Below are 24,634 nucleotides of genomic sequence, written 5' to 3' on the forward strand. Positions count from 1 at the left end.
CAGTCTCAGGCTCCTCTGCTACCTCGCTAGGTGGAGTTCCACTATGTGTAGCCCTCTCTCTAACTGTCTTTACAAAAATTTTGTAAGGACTTGGTGGCTTGCTAGAGGTACTAGGAGGACATGGCGTGGCGGTACCAGTGGGAACAGTAGGCGCAGCACTAGTGGTGGTAGAGGCGGGGGTGGTGGTGGTGGTGGTTTTCCCTACAAAGGAATGAGATCGCTTTGGTTTGGGACCCCTCTGAGTCTTGCTGCTAATTTGGCTCTGCTTGGTACCTTGCATGCTGCTGGTGGATGGGGAAGATGCTGCTTGGGGCAAAAGGCACTTCTTTTTAGTCACTGGGCTGGTACTACTTGTGCTACCCTTTAACTTTGAACGTGCTTCTGGTGCTTTAGGCTTTCCGTAAAAAACCATAGAGCTTGTGGGCCTAGCCGCACTACTACTGCCTGCTTTTGGTGCCTTTCCTTTACTTGATGATCCTTCAAGCAATGCTTCCCCAAATGATAAGCGAGAGCTTGGCCTACTTGGCCGACTAGACTGACGCAAAGGCTGCATCTTAGAGCTGGTGGTGGTGCTGGTGGTGGTGCTGGTGGTGGTGGTGGTGGTGGTAGATGGAGCTTGTCCCTCCTTAGTCCCAAAAGGAGGATCCATTTCAAATTTTGTGTTGTGTGTGTAGTGTAGTGTAGTGTAGTGTAGTGTAGTGTTTAAAAAACTATAAAAAAAAAAATAAATAAAAATAAAAAAAAGGAAAAACGAATTAAAGACAAAAAAATTAGAGGAAGTTCTCTTCAGTGCTACTGCTTAAAAAGTAAAACTATGCACTACTGCACTGTGCTGTGTGCAATCTGCCAAAATCCTAAAGTTATTGAAATTATTAACTCAAGATTAACTATTTAATAACTAGCAGTATTTTATTTTTAATTTGAATTTACACGGGCCTAAGAGCTTAGCCTACCACTATGCTAGCCTAAAGCTATATTTCCTTACTATAAGTCTACCTCTAGGCAGACGCTCTCAAACCCACTAAGCTAAAGTGAGGTTAAATCAGATTCAGTATATGATTTATTAATTAATATTAAGTTATATAATATTAATAGATTAGAACTAATTTACTTATATATTATGTATTATAGATAGAAGAATATAGATTATGAATTAGAATTTAGAATTAGAATTACTTATATTATAGATTATGAATTAGAATATTATTATTTATAATATATTATAGATTAAGATTAAAGAAGATTAGAATTATTTTAGTACTACAGCTAGTAGCTTGAAGCTTTGCTTAGTACAGCTCGTCACAGTCAATTTTTCTTGAAAAGAATTAGAAATAAAATAAAATGTCACAGCAAAACAGTTATCTTCACTGCTTGCTGCACTCACTAGCCCAACAAGTTCACTTCACTGATGGACTGAGGTGAGCAAAACACTAAGGGTACTTTTAATAAAATTGAAATAAAATGTAAAATAAATGAGAAAATCTTTGCAAAACAGTTAACGTCACTGCTTGCTGATCAAAAAAAAACACAGCACTTATGCGGCTGCACTCACTAGCCCAACAAGTTCACTTCACTGATGGACTGAGGTGAGCAAAACAAATGAAATAAAATGAAAGATTAATTAAGAAAAATTGACTTGGTCTCTTACTGTTGCTAAAACAAAGCACAAACTATAGAGCTGCAGCACCAGTACTAATAAGATTAGCTGAACTATACGCTAGTAGTAATTAATTAATATTATTACTTTTATTTATAGCTAATTTAATTAACTATTAAGATAAGAAAGAATTAGAGAATTATTGATATTACTGATTTTAGATTAGACACTAGTAGATGTTCTGAATGTCTACAGTACACTCTACACTAGTATACTATTACTAACTATAACTGACAAATATATATATAATTTTATAATGAATTCAATTATTAATTATATTAATTAATATTACTGATTTTAAATTAGACACTAGTAGATGAATGTCTACAGTACACTCTACACTAGTATACTATAGTATATATATATATATATGACTGACAAATATATATATATATAATATTATAATGAACTATTAAATTATAGATTCTATTAAATTGTAATTTATAAATTCTATTTAATTTATTTAAGCAGGACAGGCAATAGGCACTAGTGCCAGCCCAGGGCAAGGGCACCCCAGTGCCACTGAGGCACTGGGTGCACTGTCAACTCAACAGCACTTACACTAAAGTTGATGACAAATTAATTTTAAAAAAATTAAATTAATCAAATTATTATTATTAAATATATTAATTAAGTAGCACTGAAGTGAGGATGAAGTACACAGTGAGAAATGGCAGGCTAAGGCTTACCAGTCTCACACAGAACAGAACAATCTCTCTCTGTAACGCTCGGATGCAGCACAGCAGTGTTGCCAAAGCAGTCACAGCGAAAAATGAATGGATCTCTCAGGCAAGCTCTGGTCTTATAAAGGCGCCTTCAGAATTCAAAAAACAGCAGCACAGGCATTGGACGAGACCCTTAGCGTTACGTCACAAGAGTGAGCTGATTGGACAGACGAGGATCAGCTCACTCCTGTTTGAAATTTTGGCGGTTGCGCGGCAAAAACGAAGACGATCACGAAGAATCTTCGATTCTTCGTGATTGTGAGTCTTCGTCTTCGCCTACGGTTTGCCGGCACTGTATTCTGTTCTACGTTCCTTCGGAACGAACAAAAAAACGGCCTCTTCGTGCTCATTTTCATGTTCGCCCGAAGACGAATGCACAAGTCTAATTATCACATCAAGCTCATTTAGTAAGTCTTACGTGGTTTCTATAACCGTACATCCCTCATTACTACCGCTTTACAAATAAAATACTTCATATGATGTGGCTCCCCAAGACGTTACGGTACATGTGCTATATTGAGTGACAAGGCTGCTGCCCCATTAGGAAATTAGCAAAATAATTTATTTACCTTACCATATGCATCTTAAGCTCAGGATAGGGGTGAACTATCTGGTCTACAGCATGAGTAAATTCAGAGTCATCTAGCATTGGGGTGTAATGGGTCTTAACTGGATTTTGATTTTATTTCACATCTTCTGAAATTTATAGGTTGGAAGAAGCACTTAATTATGGGAACTTACACATTTCCCCCCCACTAAAACCATATATTTTAATACATACCAATTTTAAAGATCTCATCTGCCTCTTGATCTTAAAACCTTATTTTACAAATTGAAATGCAAATGGTCATATTAAGTACAAACGCACTGATCTAAATGCAAGCTTCAATTTGCAAATAGACAGCATCTCTAGATTGTAAGCTTGCGAGCAGGGCTCTCTCCACCAAATGTATCGGTTTGTCTTAGTCTGTCAATTCTTGTCTTGTCATACCCCTTGAATTTATGTATTGTATTAAGCGCTGCGTAAACTGTTGGCGCTATATAAATAAAGGATAATAATAATAATAATAATAATAATAATAATCTCATATCCTGGGAGTTCTTTAAGGGGTGGTCTCCATACATTTCTTAAGCAATGGCAGAAGATGAGTGCTTTGAAAAGGTGTCCATAACACCTAACCCTACTGCCATGTTTTTAGGACCACCACAGACACAAAAAAGTTTAAATATGTCAGTGGATGTTTTTCAAAGGCACATTTTCACATAGGGTTGTGATGTCCATTGACATACTGCCCTTCAAAAGAATGATTTATCTGATGGATACATTAGACAACATATTACATGTTCAGGGTAATAAGCAATATTTACATCAATGGGTATGGTGAATCTACCTGATGTAAATCAGAAAGCAGATTATCATAGGCACAAAAGCTTTTAGTCAAAAAACTTATTCTGTGCCTAAGCTAGTAGCTACACATTACACAGGTAGTGGTGATGGAGTCTGTTCACCAAGCACTAGTAATGTGACCTACTAAGCCTAAGCCTAATGTGCTTGGCAGTCAGACACAGGTCCAATACAGATACCACATTGTGATACCTTACTCATAAAAAGAAGATAGTCAAAGCTTTGTTAACAAGCTTACGTATGTTAAAAGTTGTCAAATTAACTTTACATAATGCTCCATCACATGCCGCCATGTACAACCAGTATATAAGATTATGCCTCACAATAGTCACAAGCATTGTATTGAGAATAAAACAGAACTAACCATCATGTTTGTTAATGGTAGATAAGCCAAATTGCCAGTTTAATTTCTGTTCCAAGGCATAAAGATAAAATACTATACAGGATGATAAAAACATTTGATTAGAAATATTTACAGTAAAAATAGTCCAAGTAGTTGGATATGAAACAGTGAGTGGTACCAAGCTCTTGGCAGCATGGGATTCACTTTAGAAGTTCACTCAGTAAAAGCACTTCCTTCTTCAAAGAATGAAACACTGCTTGTGCCGCCTCTTCAACTTTTCCTCCTTTTTCATTCCATTAAGTGCAATTAAAGTGGCTTCTTTAAAAACATTATCTACATTCTCCTGAAACTTGGCTGAACATTCCAGGTACTCTACAGCGTGTATACTTTTGCAGGTAGTTTCTCCCTGTAAGAAAATAAAAGCAGACGATTAGCACCGAACTGTATCACAGAAGGAGATTTGCTGCTGGACTGGGGCTGACCCAGCCATACCCCCTCATTATCCGGCACCATCCATTAAATTCCATAAAAACTTTCATTTTTCTCATGGGCTCTGAATATAGAATCAACTGTTAGTTTCAGCTAGAATACAATTTGAATAAACAAGAAAACGCCGCCACCTAATGATGTATTAATATGCAACTATTTGCTCACTGTCAGCTCCTGATATTTTGCAGCATGTGGGAAGGTGTTTGATCTTTGCCCCCCCCCCCCTTCACAGTCAGCCTTATACATAGTTTGCATTTCTACATTCCAGTTGCGAGGCGTGGCTACCCTTTCTGAAAAGGGAACAGGATCCTGATTTCTAGCTTAACTTTTCTGGTTATTTTGACATTTCTCTTTGACTAATAGGTTAAAGTGTGCTGTTAATTTATAAAAATGCCAGTACATTCTACTCCAACTATTTGGATTGTAATATAAGGAAGCTGTTACAAGTTGAGAGCATATGGTGTTCCCTGCTATCCAAAACATACTACTAAAGTAATTTTGATAACGTGCTGCTTTGAAACTAATTCAGATGAAGATGCTTTTATTGTACATAACTAAACATTTCCAGGATATGTTAAGATAAACGTCACACCTTTTTTACAATAGAATGTGAAAATCGCAAATTTTCTTTCTATTGACTGGCAGTTGTTAGCTTGTTCCGATTGTGTGTTTTGGGATCCGCCTCATAAATTAAGTTTAAAGAATGCTCGGGGGGGGTATAAAATGGGGCTCCCTCTAAGGTTAATTCTTACTATTTTATGAGTTGCCTGCTGTGTTCATTCCTACTTCAGATGAAGTAAGGTCCCATCAACCATAAAAAAGAAAAAAAAAAAGGGGTACTCAATTGGTAAAAAAAATACTCCTAATTTAGAGCTTGACCTAATGTCATCGCAGAGGTAGAGTTGGGTTAAGGAAGACGATAAATGAGGAGATAGGCACATCGAAGAGGGAAACCATCATATTTTTAATAATCATATTAAAAATAAAAAAAACCAATTTCCTTTACTGAGAGAACTGGTTTGCAGACTAGCTGCAGGGGTAGAGACGGCTTGGGCTGGAGGTTTGTGGTGAATTAGGTTCTCTCTGCAAAAAACCTTACTGTGGCATAGCTGCATAAAATAAGGAGGCACGAAACACTTGTTTATCACACTTCCTCATATCTTCTATATTTGATAAAGTATAAATGTAGCAACTGTTGTGAATGCCCAGACTTCCAGACCAACCCGTACACAATCTGTGACAGATCTAAAAGGAAGACGCCAATGCAATCCTTACTAAAGGAGTCAAGGGAAATACAGGATGGTTTAATTCAGGGGCGTCCAACCTGCGGCCCTCCAGCTGCTGCAGGACTACATCTCCCATAATGCTCTTTCAGCAAAGGGGCTGGCTGAGGAGAATGGGAGATGTAGTCCTGCAGCAGCTGGAGGGCCGCAGGTTGGACACCCCTGGTTTAATTAAATGCCTCAAGGGGCATATCCACTGAATTTCAATCTCTCAAGTTATTATGAATGATAAGCCTCAGTAAGCATCTCTTGCAAGTTCTGGTCCCTAAGAAACAGTCAAAGATTGATTAATTAAAAAAACTAGATGGAAACCCAATGGGATTGACTTGTATTTTGGAGGCGTTGAACAGACAATATATTTCATATATATCTATTTAACAAGACATTTATTAAACAGCTTTCTATATTTTACACAAAACACATAAAAAGTTGACATACAGAGAGCAATATACCTAAATTTCGCTGGTCTGGACTTTTTGCATGACACCGGATGGGAAATATTAATATCTGGTGATCAAGAGCATCTTCTGAATTCTGTATTGAGCTCCTGGCACCATTGGCCACACAGCCAGTAGGGAGCCAGCAGGACTTGTATAGTAATCCCTCCAGACCGAGAGGGTGGACATGCTGCGGGTGTCGCTATAGTAGAACGTACGCCCCAGAGCTAGGAGTGGAGGGACAGAAGATAGGAGGCGTTGGAGACTAGGACAGAAATGTTTAGAATACATTTTTTTACCTGACTGTATGTAATCGGTTCCTGTTGAGATGTCTTTAGCTTACGCAGGCGTTCCTTGTCCTTCCGTAGGTCTGTTTTGCAGCCAATAAGCACCACAGGGACACCTCGGCAGAAGTGGTGCACCTCTGGATACCACTAAACATACAGAATGAAGCGTTAGGATAGGCATAAGACAAAATGAATCTGGTGATCCAACAATTTTTAAAATGTGCTGAAGAAAGACCAGCTTGCACAGATTTACTAACCAACTAAAAATCTCTGCTTGCAAAGAATTTTCCAATTAGTGACAGTCACGAAGTGCTTCAACAGCGAGACACTTTCACCCGAAATCAATACAGTACTAGATGCCTACTACAGATCTGGAGTGAAAAGAAAACTGTAGAAGGTGATCATTTTTGATTAAAGTCCTCCTTATCAATATATCTCATGTTAGTTCACCTTCTCAAAAAGTGGTCCACTTCTTACGCCCACATGCCCATTGTAGGGTTCAACAAACCAGAACTAACATAGTTTAGTGTGCTTATTATGGCTGTGCTACATTTAGTAATATATTTTTGGAATCATATTTTACACATTGTTTACCTCCCTAGTTTTCCTTTGCTATGTGCTATTAACAGGAACACATTTTAATCTTCTCAGATTGGCTTAATTGAGAACGAGACAATATAAGGCAGCACCTAAACATGGGCGCCTAAGTGTTGGGTGCAAGATGTACACAATCTACCTCTGTGTATCCTGTGCTTGTGTTGTACAGCAGTTACATATTTTGTCAATGTGCCTGTTTCCAATACTTTTATATATATAAAAAAAGCATTTGATTCTATTACTTTTTATGCCACCTTCAGTTAAAAGGTAGCAATGTTAATGGTTTGGTTAGCATATACATTCATACAAGAACGTAACTTTATACTGTTCTAAGCTATATTATGTAACCTTAAAAACAAACGCCTTGTTAAATCTACAATAAGCATTAACCAGCGTCTTGCTCTGCGATACAGCATGGTTATCAAAATAAAGGCTGGAGACTTACCTTTATTAAAACATTGTCAAAACTTGTTGGGTTCGTAACATCGTAACAAATTAAAACCAAATTCACATCTTGATATGAAAGTGGACGCAAACGGTCGTAATCTTCCTGTCCTGTAAAGGGCGACGATGGAAATAAAAATGAAAAACTTTAACGCATATACAACTTAACTTAAATTATTTCATAAGCTTCATTTACAGTGACAAAAACCAAAAATAAAATAGATTTTCCAGTGTGTACAATACATACCTGTATATTATTCAGATATATATAAAAAATGTGGCCCTTTAGGATATTTATCTCCTTTTTCTGTCTCTCCGGTCATTAGCGACTTCAAATACTCTAGAGACTTTATAACGAAAGAGTACTTGCAAAAACGTATACGTGGAAGGATGAGAGGTGATTTTCATTAACCCGTTTTATATATAGTTGTTTATAACATAAGCAACCAGGGCTACCTATGCAGCTATGAACAACTACAGGGTTGGCCAACTGCAGCCCTTGAGATGTTGTTGGACTACAATCCATATTATACTCTGTCAGATGAGGTTGCTTAAAAGAGAGATCAGGTGAGAGAAACTCCTGGAAGAAGGGCGAAAATTTACTGCAAACATGACCCGGCTCTGTATCTTGCTACAGTTTGAGGCATATTTAATTGAGGAAAATAATAGTAATAATAATAATAAATAATAATAATAATAATAATAATAATAATAAATGACAGCAAGTGGAAGTAGTACAAGTAACCAGTTACAATACTGACGCCCCCCAAAAATGTTTATTTCATAATGACCACATAATTGCTGCCAAATTAGCAATAGAATGTATGCTATTTTTCAGAATACTCATTTGGAAATATAGAAAGTCCACATAATATGCTTTTGGGAAAAGGCAGATTCAAGTCACAAAAGGACCTCAGCAATGACAATACATCTCTACCCTGCCGGCCCCAGCAGCCATTCTAGTCTGAATAGCACGCTCCCCGGCCATAATAATTATAGTCTTGCTTCAGAGCTGGACTGGAATTTTAAGCATTGCTTCTACCTAAACATTACATTCTGCATACTTATCAGGGAGAAGAAAAAGAACAAAATCTTTCATTCCAGACTACTGCATTTATGCACACGCATTCCTCCTGCCATAAGCAATATTAACTTTTTGAGTGCTGGGGTAACGTGCATTAGGCTTCAGATAATGTATAGAATAGCGTTGAGTACATCAATAAGCAGCAAGACAAATACACAAAAAAAATAGCCGCTATACCACTATCGTAGCACTCAAACATCCGAAGCCATTATTAGCACATACATATACATTGATCAGCCATAACATTATGGCCAACTGCCTAATATTGTGTAGGTCCCCCTTTTGCCTCCAAAACAGGTGCCATTATAATCACATGAGTGTTTTTCCCATCACATGTCAGTGGTCAGCACGTTATGGCTGATCGCTGTATATATTTTTTGTCTTCAAGATGTATGCACAATACGATTAGCATTTTTTTAACAAAAAACTAAAACTGTGCCATGACGTGGCAGGTGAGCTTAATTATGCTTTGGCCAATTCATATAACCAAAACCTCTCATTTATATTATGTTTATATTTTTGTTGCCAACTTTATTAGAGTAAGAAGCGCAGACAGTTAGTTTTTTGTATACATTGTACAGCCAACACACTATTTGCAGCATGCTTACACCTGTTTGGTAGGCCTCGTATTACACATTTGTATTTTTTGAGCCTGAGACTAGCTTAGCACACCGACATTTTTTCTTTTCCCTGTTAGCATTTTTTTCACCCAGGAAACCACATCAGATCAACCAGATGTAAAAACAAACAAACAAACAAAAAAAAAAAAAACTTACTAGTAATCATTACACTGGTAGAGCAACATCAATAACTGCATAGCAACCCTTTTTTACAGTCCTGAAGAGTGGTAAAAAAGCAACATCATACTGACAGATAAAGGTACTGGATGGACAGGTAATAACTCCTTAGGATTTTTTTTTGCTTGACATGTTGAACGATGCTTACACTTCAGAAAGTTATGTAGGTTGGCGGATGTTAAACCTCAGCGCTTCCTGTCTAGATCTTTTTCTCTATCTCTGTAATTAGAGCCTGGAATTCTACAAGAAAAAAACAAATACCATAGCAGGACACTTTTGTGGTGGACTCTAACTACAACTGTTTTGAAATTGGATGAGGTACACAAAGACTGCAAGATTATTGGAACAGCATAGAGATTTACCTAGTAACATTTGTATCCCAGTTATGTTAAAGGAAATATGTACCTACATATGATTTGCTGTTGAGTCGACAATTCTTCCAACTTGAAATTTTGAAAGTTGCTATAAAGTTCAACCTAACAGAAATAAGATGGCCCTGCTCTTCCAAAATCAGTCATAACATTATGACCTCCTGCCTAAGATTGCGTATGTGCCCCCTTTGCCACCAAAACAGCCCTGAGCCGCTGAGGCATGGACTCCCCTAGACCTCTGAAGGTGTTCTGTGGTATCTGCACCAAGACGTCCTTTCAGTCCTGTTAGTTGTGAGGTGGGGCCTCCATGGAGGAATCCTGGTGCCATGTGTTCTCCAGGTAAGCGACGCACACGCAACCGGCCATCCACGTGATTTAAAAAACTGGATTCATCAGACCAGGCCACCGTCTTCCATTGCTCAGTGGTCCAGTTCTTATGCCCACATGCCCATTGTAGGTGCTTTCGGCAGTGAACAGGGGTCAGCATGGGCACCCTGACTGGCTGGTGACAGCCACACATGCAACAAACTGCTATGCATCTTAGATACATTAGCTTGTCTGTTGGATTTGACGACACGGGCCAGCCTTGGCCCCCCACGTGCATCAATGAGATTTAGCTGCTGGTTCACTGCTTTTCCTTCCTTGGACAACTTTTGATAGGTACTGACCGCTGCAGACCGGGAACACTCCACAAGAGCTACCCATCGTCTACCCATCACAATTTGGTACTTGTCAGTTACTCAGATCCTTCCTTTTTTTTTTGTTTCTTCTAACACATTAACTTTGAGGACGAAATGTTCGCTTGATATATCCCACTCACTGACAGGTGCCATGATAGCAAGATTATCAATGTTATTCACGTCACCTGTCATAATGTTATGGTTGATCGGTGTATGTATAAAGCTCTAATTCTTAAACTAACCTTCTCCTATATGGACTAAGTGCAGCCCACATCTTTATATCTACAATGACCATTTTCAGGAACAAAATAGGGTGCACACACGCAAAAGTAACAGACTGCTAAGGTAAGCTTGTTACTGATCCATTTCATCAGACTAAAACACACGCCAGTCATGAGACACCACAAGTGTCTCTTTTCAGAAAAATCCTTCTTTCCTCCTCTGATAGCCCTCTTTTCAAGGAGCTCAGAAAGTTTGCTGGGTACGAGGGCATCAAAGTGTTTTACAGCCTTAAAAGTGACTATTCAGCGACTGACAATCTTTCAACCAGGGCCCTCTTTACCCCATGTATCAGATTGTTTTTAGTCCATTCTAGTTTGTTAGTCCCTTTGAATACGAGTACTGTAAGGATAAACCCACCTTTGATTCAAAACAGAGCTTCTTTAGAATCGGAAAATCAATGATGCTTTCTGTACAAATGACACCAGTATGGCGAGATATTGATATAGATATAGTACTTAGTATTTCCATAGGAATTAAGATGCTAAGTAGCAGACAGGTGCTGGTAAACAAATGCCCTTAATTAAATGGTCATCAGCAAGTGTGACCACTTGTATAAAAGGATGAGGTTTTAGCAGTTTGCTGGTCTGGGGAGTTCAGGTGTGTGGGGACCAAAATTCCTCCACCACGATGTGAGAGACTGATAGTCATACAGAAAACGGACTACTTTAAGTTATTGCTGCTAAAGCTACTGAATTATAAGGTATACTTCGTTTTTAACGAATGGCTTCTCCATTTAAGTTTTATTTTTGTTGAATAAATCATGACACAGTAATATGTCATGTTGCTCATCTGAGGTTGTATTTACCTCATTTTTAAACCTGCTAAGGAACAGATGATTATTATGTCGTGATATGTAAAACTATAGAATTCAAAGAGGGTGTACTCTCTTTTTCATACGACTGTATATAACAGAAAACTGGAATAAAAAAAGGGGTCGAAATGGGAAAAAATGCATCGCAAACCTCGTGAACTGGCTTTATGCAATGCCGTGTGCTGCAAGCAACTTAGTTTATCATCACACTGACCATACACTTCCTGTCAAACCAGCAGGAAGTGTATTTGCACGCACTGCGAGTCGGGGGCTGGCAATATTGAACGCCTGGTGTGTAAAACTTAGAATTTAGGCTGTGCTTCTGGGTAAGACAAATGTTCTTGTGACACCCGGAAGCGCAGCTCCCATGGTGCAACAAAAGCATACCAAATACTACTTTTCCTTTATGATTAACATGAGGGTTGGACCTAAAAACTATCCCTTTTTATTTATGCTTTAAATTAAATTAAGACAGTCCTCAGCAATATGCACAAGGCCTGTCTTTTCTAATCCATTATGTGTCCTTTCCCCAAACAAGAAAACATGGTGACTGACTATACACTCTCTCAAAGACTGTTGATCTCTCACCATTCCAGTTCTTCACCTCAATTCTAGAATTGCTTAGCTCCCTCAGCTGCTGGCATGGCGTCTGCCCCTTCACGCAAATAGGTAAATGCAACTGGGAAATCATTTTATGATTGCATATCTTACTCAGCTCAGAGGTCATTTGGAACAGACATTGATAAGCATGTACAATACACTATATGGATGCACACCATTCCACATTTCCCCTGAGACAGAAAAGTCTATCCTGCATGGAATTTAAGTTACAACAGTCCGCCTCTCACAAGATATGAAATAATTCCTCCAAAGCATTAGAAGAGACATTTTAACTCCTCTTATGGGCCTAAGTTCCAAGCAGATAGCACCACTTAACGCGAGCTAAACCCACTTGACAAGAAAACGCTACAGCGATACTTAACTATACAAAGTAATTTAGTGATCTTACAAAAAGGAATTTGATCTGTTTTACGACTGTACATTTATACCATCTATGAATTAGTCAGCACATATTTATGGTTATGCTCAACAAAAATGTATACAATCCTTGGATTTTATAATGCTGTTCCACCTAGACAAAACATTAATTGCACACTTTACTATGTAAAGCAAATAAACGTTAGTAGATCAGTCATTTTATACGTTTTTGCAGGAGGTTTAATCCCATATAATACAATAATTTACATTTCTAGTGACTTTTGAACTATTGAAATTAAATTTAAAGGGACACTTCAGCCACCATTTGAAATTTAATGCGTATGATAGGTCCCTTTAAATGTTCATGTGGTCTGTTTTACAAATGCATGGAGGGGGATTCTGCAGAATCTCCCCAAATATATTTGCATTGTCAACAACTGACTTGGCTTCAAAAGACAGCATGCCAGAAAGGTAACAAATGTGTTTCTATTTTTAGTGCACAAAATAAAAATTGATCTTATCACCGTATTAACTGCACCACTTCATTTGTTGCACCAACATCACTGTTTATACATAACCCTAAACATGCTCTGGTTATGAGTATTTTAAAAACCTGGATTACTTGCAAAAAATAAGAAATGTTTATGCAAGTCCCCCCAACAAATTCTGAGATAAAAAATTATATTCCAAAGTCACGTGTAATTTAAAGTCATGACAGCTTTCAAAACACATGCAATAAGCTTTGAAGTATACAAGAGGGTGTTGATTATGATGGTAATGATTCGAAACGCCACATTTATGTTTAACAGCACATAACTCATGTTAACATATGGGACGGGCTACATTTATTATTACATAATATAAAACATTTTGTAACACTTTCAGTAAAGATTTATCTGAGGTTTCTCGGTTCCTGCAGACAAATGCTAAATCCTCTATTCAAATGTATTAAACTTTTTATTTCAGTTTCTGGAAGACTTGCCCAGTCCAAAAGACAGAGAGATGAGACAGAAGTGAGAAAAACACGGTCACTGTGTATGTCTCTATAGTGTTCAGGGACCAGCTCAGATCACTCATGCTCAGTGGCATAGAGCCAGATGGGCACTTTAGGGAACACAAGTGACAAGGACCCTATTGTAACAAGTGAAAGACAACAAAACCCACAAAAACCTCCAAAAGGAGCATTTTGTGGCATATGAAACAGTGCTTATCACCAAACACACATAATTACGTGTTTCTCCGCTAGAAACGATAGCCTTAAACACTGCATCAATTTATTAGTCTGTTTCCAGCTGCAAAGTGACATTCTAAAGCAACCAAATAACACGTAGGTAAACACAAACACCTTCCGTTGCAGGCAGACCACAAAACCACTTTAATGGCAAACGTCCTTTACATTGTGTAATTCGACATCAATGGCTTTGCCAGGTCCTATCATAGATTCCTTACATGCTTTCATCTGTCTTTCTATAGTTCAAAACGCTCGGAACATCATGGTGATTAAGACCATTTATAACATATCTGCATATATATAAAAACATATATGTGTTACAAGCAGCCTTAATCATGATGGTGCTCCAAGCTTTTTGAACTATAGAAAGACTGCATGGTCTCCTTTACATTCTCACACATTAATATCACAGACGCAGTTATAGAAAAGGATTGCAACAGCAAAAAACCTCTTAACTTTTCATTTTGCAAATACGTTACATAAATTCTTTAGGATAGCTTTAGTGCATGCCAAGCTTTCTTGAACTCCTTTACAGTGTTTTCCTGTACGGTTATTAGTTTACAAGTTTCCTTGTGTGTTATTTTTTTTCCAATAAGGCTATTTCAGTGGCCCTTCTCGAAATATGGTTAATTGTGTTCTTTTGAAGCCATGGCTTCCAGGACTGGGACAAAGTATTCTACACTAAGGTCTTCCCAATGGTATATCAAGTGTCATTATATATATATATATATATATTGTCTAACAGCAATCACACTCCTATCATGCCCAGGCAGCCAGCACATTCTTGACCCTGGGAGGATAGGAGTGTTATTACAGGCTCCCTATGCCATGCCCCCCCCACACACACTCATTGTCAGGGTTCAGCCCCAGCCTTGGAAACTGCCAGGCGTGGCCGTCCCTTTAAGAGGTCTGCCTGGAGTTAAACTCCTCTCCACAGCTTGCTGTCCTGTTTATTTCTGTCTGTATTTTATGTACCTTTGCCCTCTTTCCCTTATACATCTCAGCTCCTCACTCCATCCCCTGTGTTCTTTGCCTTGTTGCCTGTTCTTTGTGGCATCCTGCACCATGTATGCACATCTTGCTATGTATATAATTTAATGTGCTGTGTATTTCTGTTCAGCTGTTTGGTTTTGCTATTACCTTGCCTCCCTCACCTGAAGCCTAGACGACTCACACCTGACCTAATGAACAGGCTTTATATCCCTGCCTCCCTGTAACAGAGTTGTGAGTTCATTAAGCTCTTTGGAGCCATAGTTCATGCCAGACGCTGGATCTGCCTGTTGGACCTGCCTACCTGCCTACCCACCCAACTACCTGCCGGACCTACCTACCTACCTGCCTGCCTACAGCTTTCACCTGGACTGCCTACTGGATGTCCCCTTTTTTGCTTGCTACCTGTCCCAGACCCTTTTGAGTACTTGCCTGGACTTTTCTACCCTCATATGCATGATATGCCTCCTACTCTGCTGCTTCTGGTGAGATGCCTTGCTTTACTTTTGTAATATAACCTATAACCAAACACTCTGCTTGTGTCCTTTGTGAAGTTTATTTAAATCAGTGCGTTCTTACACTCCTGCGCTCTGGACTCCAACATCCAGTTAAGGGCTGCAATATAATGAGCCTGACACTCATATACTCATTCATTTACAGATACTCATTCATTCCCTTACACACATGCTTGCTCATACACCCTCCCCCACCCCCTTACCTGAACTGCAGATCTCTCACTCGCAGACTCCAGCCACGCCACCAGGGGGAAGAAGGAACAGGGCAGAGTCACGTGATGTTCTTTCACGTGAATCCGCTGGGTTCCTGCTTTTCCTGGCCGAGATGCTGCTCGCACACTGTGCCACGAACGCGCAGGTAAGCAGCCCAGCAGGCGATTTTTTTTTTTTGCCATTTTGCCGATAATGCCCTTTTCGGCTGATATATTTCGGCCACCGATGTATCGGTGCCTCCCTAGTCTGTATATCAGATCTTGGTGCAAATACTGGCCATATAGGTCTCTGTCCTGTAAGTCCTGACCCAATGGAGAGTAAAACACATAAAACCCTCTCCCAAAATGCAGGTACTCCAAATCTGTATCCGAGCTCCACAGTCTTTAGAGTCTCTAATAGGGAAGAAGTAGTCCAAACGGAACCACCTCCTCAAAAACAGAACCCCTTCCAAGGCCAGGGCACATAGTCTGTATGGAGGAGTCTGGCCCTCAGGCCCCTCCAAAAGCCCAGGGCCCGGAGGCTTCCATGTAGCTTTCATTGCAGTTTTATTACATTGTTTGCTCACCTTTAATTTATAAAAATAACTGCAAAATCCCATTTTTTTCTGATGTAGTTATCACACCACTAAGCTACCTACTATTTTCAAAAAGTTTGGCTTGAGTTTATTATACAGTAAAGGGGACATTTAGAGGACAAGGACCACAACAGGTAAGTACGATACAGCCTATTTCCAATCGTACCAACAAAGTTTCCAGCACTAATATTGTATGTATGTGTGTGTGTTATATATATTTATACACATACAAAGTCTATGTATATACACACACACACACACACACACACATTCCCAATCCAGGAACCAAGTGGGCTGTAGTGCATGAGCACACCTAGGAAGCCCTCTGTTTTACTAACATAGTGTATGGCATTCCATGAAGCTGTAGAGAGACTTGTGTGCACAGGCCACCCATATTTGTAGTCTGTCTCCATGACAGCACATAATACCCAGATAACATAGCTATTAGCCTTCAAAACTGAGGCGCAAAGGGGCTAACACAATGTATAATGCACCCTATTAAATAAAAAAACACCATTTTTTTTTTATGACCGTGCGCTTTAAAAGCCAGAAGATGCCCACAAAGACAGAACGTTAACTAAAGTAGAATTCCAGGAACTTAGATGCACTAAATGACCTTTACTGGTTATGATGCATTTGTCAGCTCCTGCACAGCTTCATTAATTTTATGAGAGCACTGCTAGAAGAAAGCATTCACTCTTTGTTCAACCATCACGAAAACCAAATAAAGCCAAGAGGCAAGCCATGACCCAGTCAGGCATGTTCACCTTCAAGTAAAACATGGAACTCATATATCCGATGGTCCACAAACCTCTGTCCTGAAGTTCAGAATAAAAAGGATATAAGACATTGAGGGGTTTTACAACAGTAAGGAAGAAGGGGATATATTTGGTTCCATTAAATAGTCTATACTTGGCAAGGTGAAGCAAAGAGAAATTGAATTTGATGGCAGATAAGAAGAATTCGGCCCATCTAATCTGCCTTTTTTCCTTGATGCAAAGACTCTGATCTTATTTGGCCCTTCGTCTCGTCTTAGATTCAGTATAGTTATATGCATATCCCACGCATGTTTAAATTCCCTCGCCGCATTAGCCTCCACAACCATTTCATACTCAAAATATTAGAATCTATTCAGCAGGTTTTTTCGTTAGTTTTTGTTGATGAGTAAAAGATTTTCAAATAAAATGCAGATTTTTTTCACTTTGTCATATTTTATTATAATACATTATGATCAAAATAACAGTATCTAGTGAAATTTTTTTTTCATTCTTTCAAGTTTCATGGGACTTCCCCGTTTAATTACTCTCCACCCTTGCGTAAGACCACATTTTTAAAGCTATACCAGTACGTGTATTAATAATTAACCGGACCTCTAAGAGATGATTTAACTAATTCAAATGTCAACACAATTGTTAAAGGGAACAATGCTGAAAAACATGTTCAATCTTTATTCACCTCACATATAGTTTATGAGACCCAAATACAGACATCTCTACAAGCAGAACACGATCTGTCACAGGAGAATTATTCAATGATTCACTTTCCTGTAAACAATACTTTCCAAATAATACGGCTTACCTGCTGTATCATACAGATGCAAAAAGATCTCTTTGTTTCCAATAGTGACGGAGGTAGTAATCTTTTCAAACACGGAGGGTGCATATCGCTGTTAAGACAAATACAAAATTGTCAACGTGGTTCACCTTCACAAAGGCAGATACAGCATAGTAATGCCAGAAACGCCACAGCCAACTTTCTTCTTTATTCATTATTATTATTTATTGTTTTATATAGCGCCATCAAATTCCGTTGCGCTGTACAACGTTTAAAACCGTATACAATATGGCATTATGGAAAACACAGTAAGGGTGTCGGGGACTGTAAACTGTCCCTTTAACACAGTAGACCAAAAGGCATTGAAATAGCCCCAATATTGTTATTTATTGTTTTACATAGCACCATCAAATCCGTAGTGCTGATATAATACTGGTTGCTTTATTCTACTCATAAGGATTTTTTTTAGCTTTGTTTTTAGATTTGTTTCAGATTCCCAAATGAGGCTCTGATGGCAACACTTTAATGAGAGTGTGAAGATTGTTTTTAGAGGGGATATTTATCCTTTTCTCAATCATGTTGAACCCTCCACCCCATTAGGCATTGAAATGGGTCTTACCTGAAAAACACACAAAACTTGTTTTTTAAAGCGTACCAAGCAAGGGTCAGTTCTTACAATGGTGCTCTGAGCAGCTGCTAAGGTTAAAATCTGCGGGGGGCATACTGTAGGCTTTGTTTGTGTATTTAAATGGCTTTTCAATAGTTAATTTGCAGCTTGACTTTGTATTTTTGAAGTCTATTTAGATCGCCAGAGACGACTTCTATTTATTTGTATTTTCAGGTAATAAGACCTGATCATCACTCAGTCCAGCATATTAAGTGTCAGATATCAAGAGCCTTACAATAAAGTCTCTTTGAGTATTGTATAGACAAATGTCTGAACAATAAAAACAATAACGATCAGTAAGCACCCGAGTCCCCATCTGGCTTGACTTTGTATTTTTAGATAACATAGGACCGTGTATCCGCTCAGGATCTGTATGCCTACGGCACGTAGGTTTTTTTTATTTTGTTGTGTTACTAGTAACCAAATTCTTGTATATTACACTTGGATAAGGAAAACAGGGGAAATGGTGGCTATTGATACATGACCTCACATGTGATCTTCAAGCAATATGATGCATGGCCCACTGACATATTATATCAATAATAATCGGCTTAGAATAGATCTGTGCAGAATTCAGCTCTCATACAGACAGCTTGAGTAGCCAGGATAACTGGTACATCCATAGGCACATCCACTCATTCACACAATTGCTCTCAGGAGCCAGGGTAGCACAGCACTACATGCAAGCGGAGAGCTATTTGGAGTGGTTTACATATACAAATCACAGGATTCATTTATCTTCATTGCTGTTATCTGTCATTGTAATCTTTGTTAGTGTTTTCTGAACATAGCAAAACCTTGTGTATAATAAACATACAATATCTATGGCTCCATTGTATACTCAAACAAAAATAAAGTGTGATTCCCTCTCCCCCAAATTTGGTTCTTGGCTAAATATTTGTATAATATTCACAATTTCAGATTAACGTATGAGTGATCATTGGTTCTATGGAAGTAACCTCTTTAGTGTGCACAATATACCTAAAGCACAATAGACAGTACTTTATCTGCTCAAACAGGACATGCTTACAAAATAGCACTGGTTTCAGAGCATGATTTCCAAAACATGCACCCAAATCAAGCACAGCATTTTGCCATGAAGTGGCGTGGCCAAGGGGGCTATAATATTTATTTTTTAAGCAACACTGTAGGAGGACGGTGCAGCTTCCAAATACTTTCTCCATATTCTGGACTATGGGCAATTTCTCTAAGGCAGATGTGAGTGGCTAAAGCCCACAAGTATGCCAGAAGTATCTGCGTCTCGCCCATATCAACCCGGTTTTGCATACTAATACTCAACAAGATTTTTTGGATACCACACATGAAAGGGAGGTTTCAAGAACAAACTTAATATAGACTTTTAAATGTACCACTGGTTTCATTTTGGAGGATCGCAACTCTTATTGCTTTACCTCTAAATGAATGACCTCTCTAATTAACTTGTAAATGACATCATTGTGGACAACCACCTCAATCACATTACCCTCAACAACTAATTAACAACTGCACAAAACCATTTGATCTTTTTCACTAATCTCCTACATTTTGAATAGCCATCATACAAGTATTTTGCCATTCTGTGTTTGTAAAGACACAGCTGTTTGTTACTTACAAACATTCAGTTATTTTTAAACATATAAACGAAATTAGATGTCAGGCTTTCCATACATGTATTGTGATACATACAAACACACTAAATACATGAAATTACTAGATGTCATAACTAGTATTTAGGCTACAGGTGGTGACTTGTCAAGACACCATAAGGACTTATTTTTAAAAAGGAACATTGATTTTTTTTTTCATGTGGCATATTTATAGTGTTAGTAGGTTACCTTTCAACGTGTAGCAGAAGACTGGAAGCAGAAGTTGCTTCTCAGTTCCTGTTTTCCCAGTGTCATTTAGACAATACATCTAGTGTGTGCTGTATTTGGGGACCTGGTCACTAAGGGGTGCGAAAACCTGTAAGGGGCTTCATCGGCATATAGGAGATTACAGTACACCCTGGATCATGTGAGATGTTCCAATCTCCAAGAGTCTCCGGGTCAGCAGAACTAGAACCTTAAATTGCAGAGGATCCCGGGTAGTTGAGGATTTGCGTGATAAATAGAAATGAATTTTAAACTATCCATTTAGGCAACCAATAGTACATTACAGCCAGAAGGTATGGTGGGAGCTCCCCTTTTAAGGATCGATATGGTTCCCGTAAATGCCCTCGCTGTACACAATGACTGAATGTACAGAGAATGCAAATGAATTTGGGCTGTTAGCCTTTTGGGGAAAGCGCAACTCCCGCACGTCAAACATCAAAAGGAATGATTGTATCTCCTTTAATGTTCCTAAGCACTGTCGCAACATTTTATTAGAAAAGATCCAGGCAAGATAAGGTCATGAGGTGTTTCGCTTTCGTGGAGAAACATCAAAGCTCCCCTGAAACAATAAACGCATATTAACATGTTTCTAGGGAGGGGGTTTGGGACCTTATAATTTATATACAGTCTTTTAAATGCGCAAAACGCAGCACTAATTCTTTAGTGGAATAAGCAACGGATCTGTATGATAGGAGCGAGGTCTAGAGCTTTCCGGCTGAACTAGAACTTTTCCAGGCGACTTACAGTTATATAGAGCAAGTGTTTGGGCGTAGCAGCTTAATATCGTCATATTAAGGGAGAGATTTGTAAATAAATAAATAGGTTCATCTATTGGGAAATGAAGCACGCTATTACTAAAATATACACAGCAGCCGCCAGACTGATCCTTTGTGATAGAATTTGCCTACAAGTTTACCAAACCAGTGCCTGATGATTTTGTAAACATGAGCGGGGTTGTGTCATTTGCACACCAGCAGAAATCGTAACCCTTTGCACCTGAAATAGATTGTCTGAATATATTCAAACATAATATATATATTTCAAAGCTACATAGGATCAGAACAAAGTGGCAGACACGCAATCTTGTAGGATTCGTTCACTAGGAATACAGATCACATCTGAAAATCCATTACAATATATACGATTTATAGATGGGGGTGATAATAGATGGAGGTTGGGGGGGCATGTCACAAACTTGTAATCATAACTGCCCAACCAAGATAATATTAAGCACAAGAGGTTAGAAAATACACCGAGATCTCCTGTCCAGGGGCATCCTGGAGCAATTGGCAAACCTTGAACCCACGTATTCAGAAGCACCTAGAGTTAAGAATTGCTTGCATTCCAGCCAACAATAGCAGCTCACTTTGAGCAACAAGTGCACTTTAGTCACCGACCGGAATAGTGAAAGTAAATGATGGAATCCTGGGTGCCCCCCGAACCGTCTTCACGGAGTTTGTGGGGCTCCTGACACATTCAGAGCAGTGCATAAAATGGTCTATATACTGAGTAAAGACCTCATTGTGAGGTCGAAACGTTGTTGGTGTTGTCCTTCAATAAATCTGCCGTAGCTGGAACCCTTGATTGCCTGGAGACTTTATTTATTTTGATCTACTGGGGAGCTGGCCCTTCCTGGCACAGTTAAGCACCTGAGTTCCTTTGGTGTGTGTGCAGATTCCTCATTCTGGTGACTATATACTGAGTCTCCAGAACCGGTCTCTCCTTTTCTATTCCATTTATCGCCAGGAGATAAAAAGGCTTCCCTGTTAATTGACATTGGAGGCTGGCTCATGCAGTGTACAGGAGAAACCCATAGCGGAGACAAACTTCTTGGTCAGGGTTCCCTCCCAAACACACCTGGATATTACACTATAACGCACTGGAACTATAGTCTATTCACGTAGGGGCTTTAATCACTAAATACTGCGCTGTAGTTCAGTTGAAATAACATGTTTTACGTGTGCGTTGAGAGATAGCATCCCGGAGATATTTCTCCATAAGCATGTTAGAGTGTCCATGCCATAGCCCTCGTGTAACAGGTGCAGTGTGGCTACTAACCTCTGGGAAGTTTCCTTTAGCATATACCATCAACAGCGAGGTCTTCCCGCAGCCTCCATCCCCGACTATCACTATCTTGACCTCTTTCTTGCCCTTGCCGCGGCTCCTGCCCAGCTCCGTAGTGCCGTTGCTTATAGCCCCGCTGGGTTGTGTCATGCTGCCGGAGTGCACGCCGCCCAGCTCAGCGCTAATCCATGTGTTACCGCAGACTCACCACAGCACCTCCCGCCGGCAACTCACATCCACAGAGCCACAGCCCGACCCGCACCCGCCACTCTGACTGGCTGCCGGAGCCATGTGACAGCACTAATCACCGCCCACTCTTAGTTCAATAAGTGTAGCGGGTGACAAGTATACTTTAATACGCCTTCAGACCCAAAACTATGAGTCAGCCGCAGCAACTAATGCAGATAACTAATAAATGCAATAGGGATTACGTATTAAAGGCATTCCAGTGCGTAAGTGGCCTTATCACCATAACAACCAGTAAAGTCTGCTTTGCCCAAGCTATTGGTTGCTATGATGATTATTATTTATTGTTTAATAGAGACCATTTTCCAAACGTTGTACCACCTGAGTCACTTCTTATACAAAACTAATCACCCCACTTTCATGGAAAGAGTTAAAAGTATACGTGGAGCAAGATATCTTCTTAGACATATATCCTGGTGGGCTCTAGAACAGGTGGAGGATCTAGCCCCAACTATTTTCTGTTATTCTTAGTGTTCTACTTACTTTACCTTTGTAAGACGGACAGTCGCTTTCAGTTTATCATTAGGTACCAGTGGGCCTAGAACCGACAAATATTCGTATTACGTTCCCTTCAATTGGATATTTATATCTCCTTCTCTTTAGAAAGGACAGCCCAACCCTGGAACCTGAATCTTTCTATCCATCCCTCTTCCCGTTATTTTTAATAGGAGTTACAAGCATATAATTTTTTGCCAGATAAGAACCTTTTGATCCATCTAAGTTACCCATTTTTTCCTATTTCTATCACACTCCCTCTCTCTGCTCTCCTACAGAGTAACATGCTGAGATCCTCCAGTCTTTCCTGATAATTTTATTCTTCAAGCCATTCATCGTTTTAGGAGCCCTCCCCTGAAACATTTCTAGAATATTCATATTCTTCCGGAGATGGTGTCTGCACAATTATACACAATACTGTTGCTGAGGTCTTGCCAGGGATCTGTAACTATCTTTGTGCTACTAATGCCTCTAGCTATCTATCCCAGCACCCTGCATTTTCTTGCTGCCACCACAATACCTTTAATACTAATATTGTTTATGCCCAAGTGCATGATGTTACATTTATCAGCACTGAACCGCAGTTGCCACACTCTTGACTATTCTTCAAATGTATTTAAATTTGTTATGGTTGATGGTTATGAGGTTTTCAGAGGATTCTACATTCCTAAATTCTTACTATAATGTTTATATAAACACCTGAAATTGCATTAGTATACATAATACATTACTCTTACTCAGGCCCGGACTGGGACAAAAAATAGGCCCGGGCATTTAAGCCTGAGCAGCCCATTTTTATTTATTTATTGCTAAAGCCCACCCTTCATGTGCCATCTTTGCATTTACTCACTCATTCACACAAATCATTAACACATTCATTAATGCAGTCTCACAAATCATTCAAGTAATTCATCCACACATGAATTCATTGTCATACGCATTCACGCAATTCATCCACACATTTATTCATTTTCATACGCATTCACACATTCTCCCCCTCTCCCCATCTTATCTGCCCCTTCTCACTATGTACCCCCTTCCCCACTTCTTAATATGTACTATTTTAACTATCTATCTATCCCCTCTCCCCCTTTCTCACTTTTTTTTTTTTTTCCTTTTTCTAAAAAAAATTATCACATTATCAAGAATGTACATCAGTCAATAATTAAACAAATCCCTCCGCCTGTATTTGTACTGTAGAATTTTTCTTAATATGTCTGCCTTTTAAACTTGCTGTTTCCAACTCCGCTGCAGAATGAACACGTTTGCTCCAACCGTTCCCGCAAAACGTTATTTAACCGTGTAAAAGTTAACCTCATTTTTATTGGGAACACTTATAATCGTGTGACAAAAAAGTAGGAGCTGATAGGCTGTTGTCATAGGCTTCTTAAAAGCTTCTGTTGTTTTGATGCGATTAAACCTTCAAATAAAATAATGCCGGATCTGCTAAGGTTCCAGCAATATAGAGAGGCTTTATGATATGAATACCTAAAGAATAATATTCCAACGAATGCAGTCATATAGTGCAATTTAGGAGAAATCAG

At 39.0% G+C, this 24,634-nt stretch overlaps 1 protein-coding gene across 1 annotated transcript; it reads right to left on the minus strand.

The window, feature by feature from the left end:
- Positions 1-4,368: 4,368 nt before the first annotated feature.
- LOC149289096 (rho-related GTP-binding protein RhoF-like) lies at positions 4,369-22,499 on the minus strand. Its single transcript, XM_089491046.1, has 5 exons — positions 22,344-22,499; positions 17,772-17,859; positions 7,669-7,778; positions 6,639-6,773; positions 4,369-4,536 (listed from the first exon to the last, which is right to left on the minus strand). Exons 1-5 carry the CDS (start codon positions 22,497-22,499, stop codon positions 4,369-4,371), a joined length of 657 nt encoding a protein of 218 aa, XP_089347172.1.
- Positions 22,500-24,634: the final 2,135 nt, after the last annotated feature.

Source organism: Sceloporus occidentalis, unplaced genomic scaffold, assembly GCF_023333645.1.
Source record: "Sceloporus occidentalis isolate IW3139 unplaced genomic scaffold, rSceOcc1.0.p SCAF_48, whole genome shotgun sequence".
In the NCBI taxonomy this organism is placed as follows: Eukaryota; Metazoa; Chordata; class Lepidosauria; order Squamata; family Phrynosomatidae; genus Sceloporus; species Sceloporus occidentalis.

Bases quoted from the DNA above. Each gene is read 5' to 3' on its own strand.
- LOC149289096 (XM_089491046.1), bottom strand. From the start codon at position 22,499: ATGACACAACCCAGCGGGGCTATAAGCAACGGCACTACGGAGCTGGGC. The intron at 17,860-22,343 runs GTTAGTAGCCAC...TTGTCTTAACAG, and splicing joins CTAAAGGAAACTTCCCAGAG to CGATATGCACCCTCCGTGTT. The intron at 7,779-17,771 runs GTAAGCCGTATT...CGCCCTTTACAG, and splicing joins GCATCTGTATGATACAGCAG to GACAGGAAGATTACGACCGT.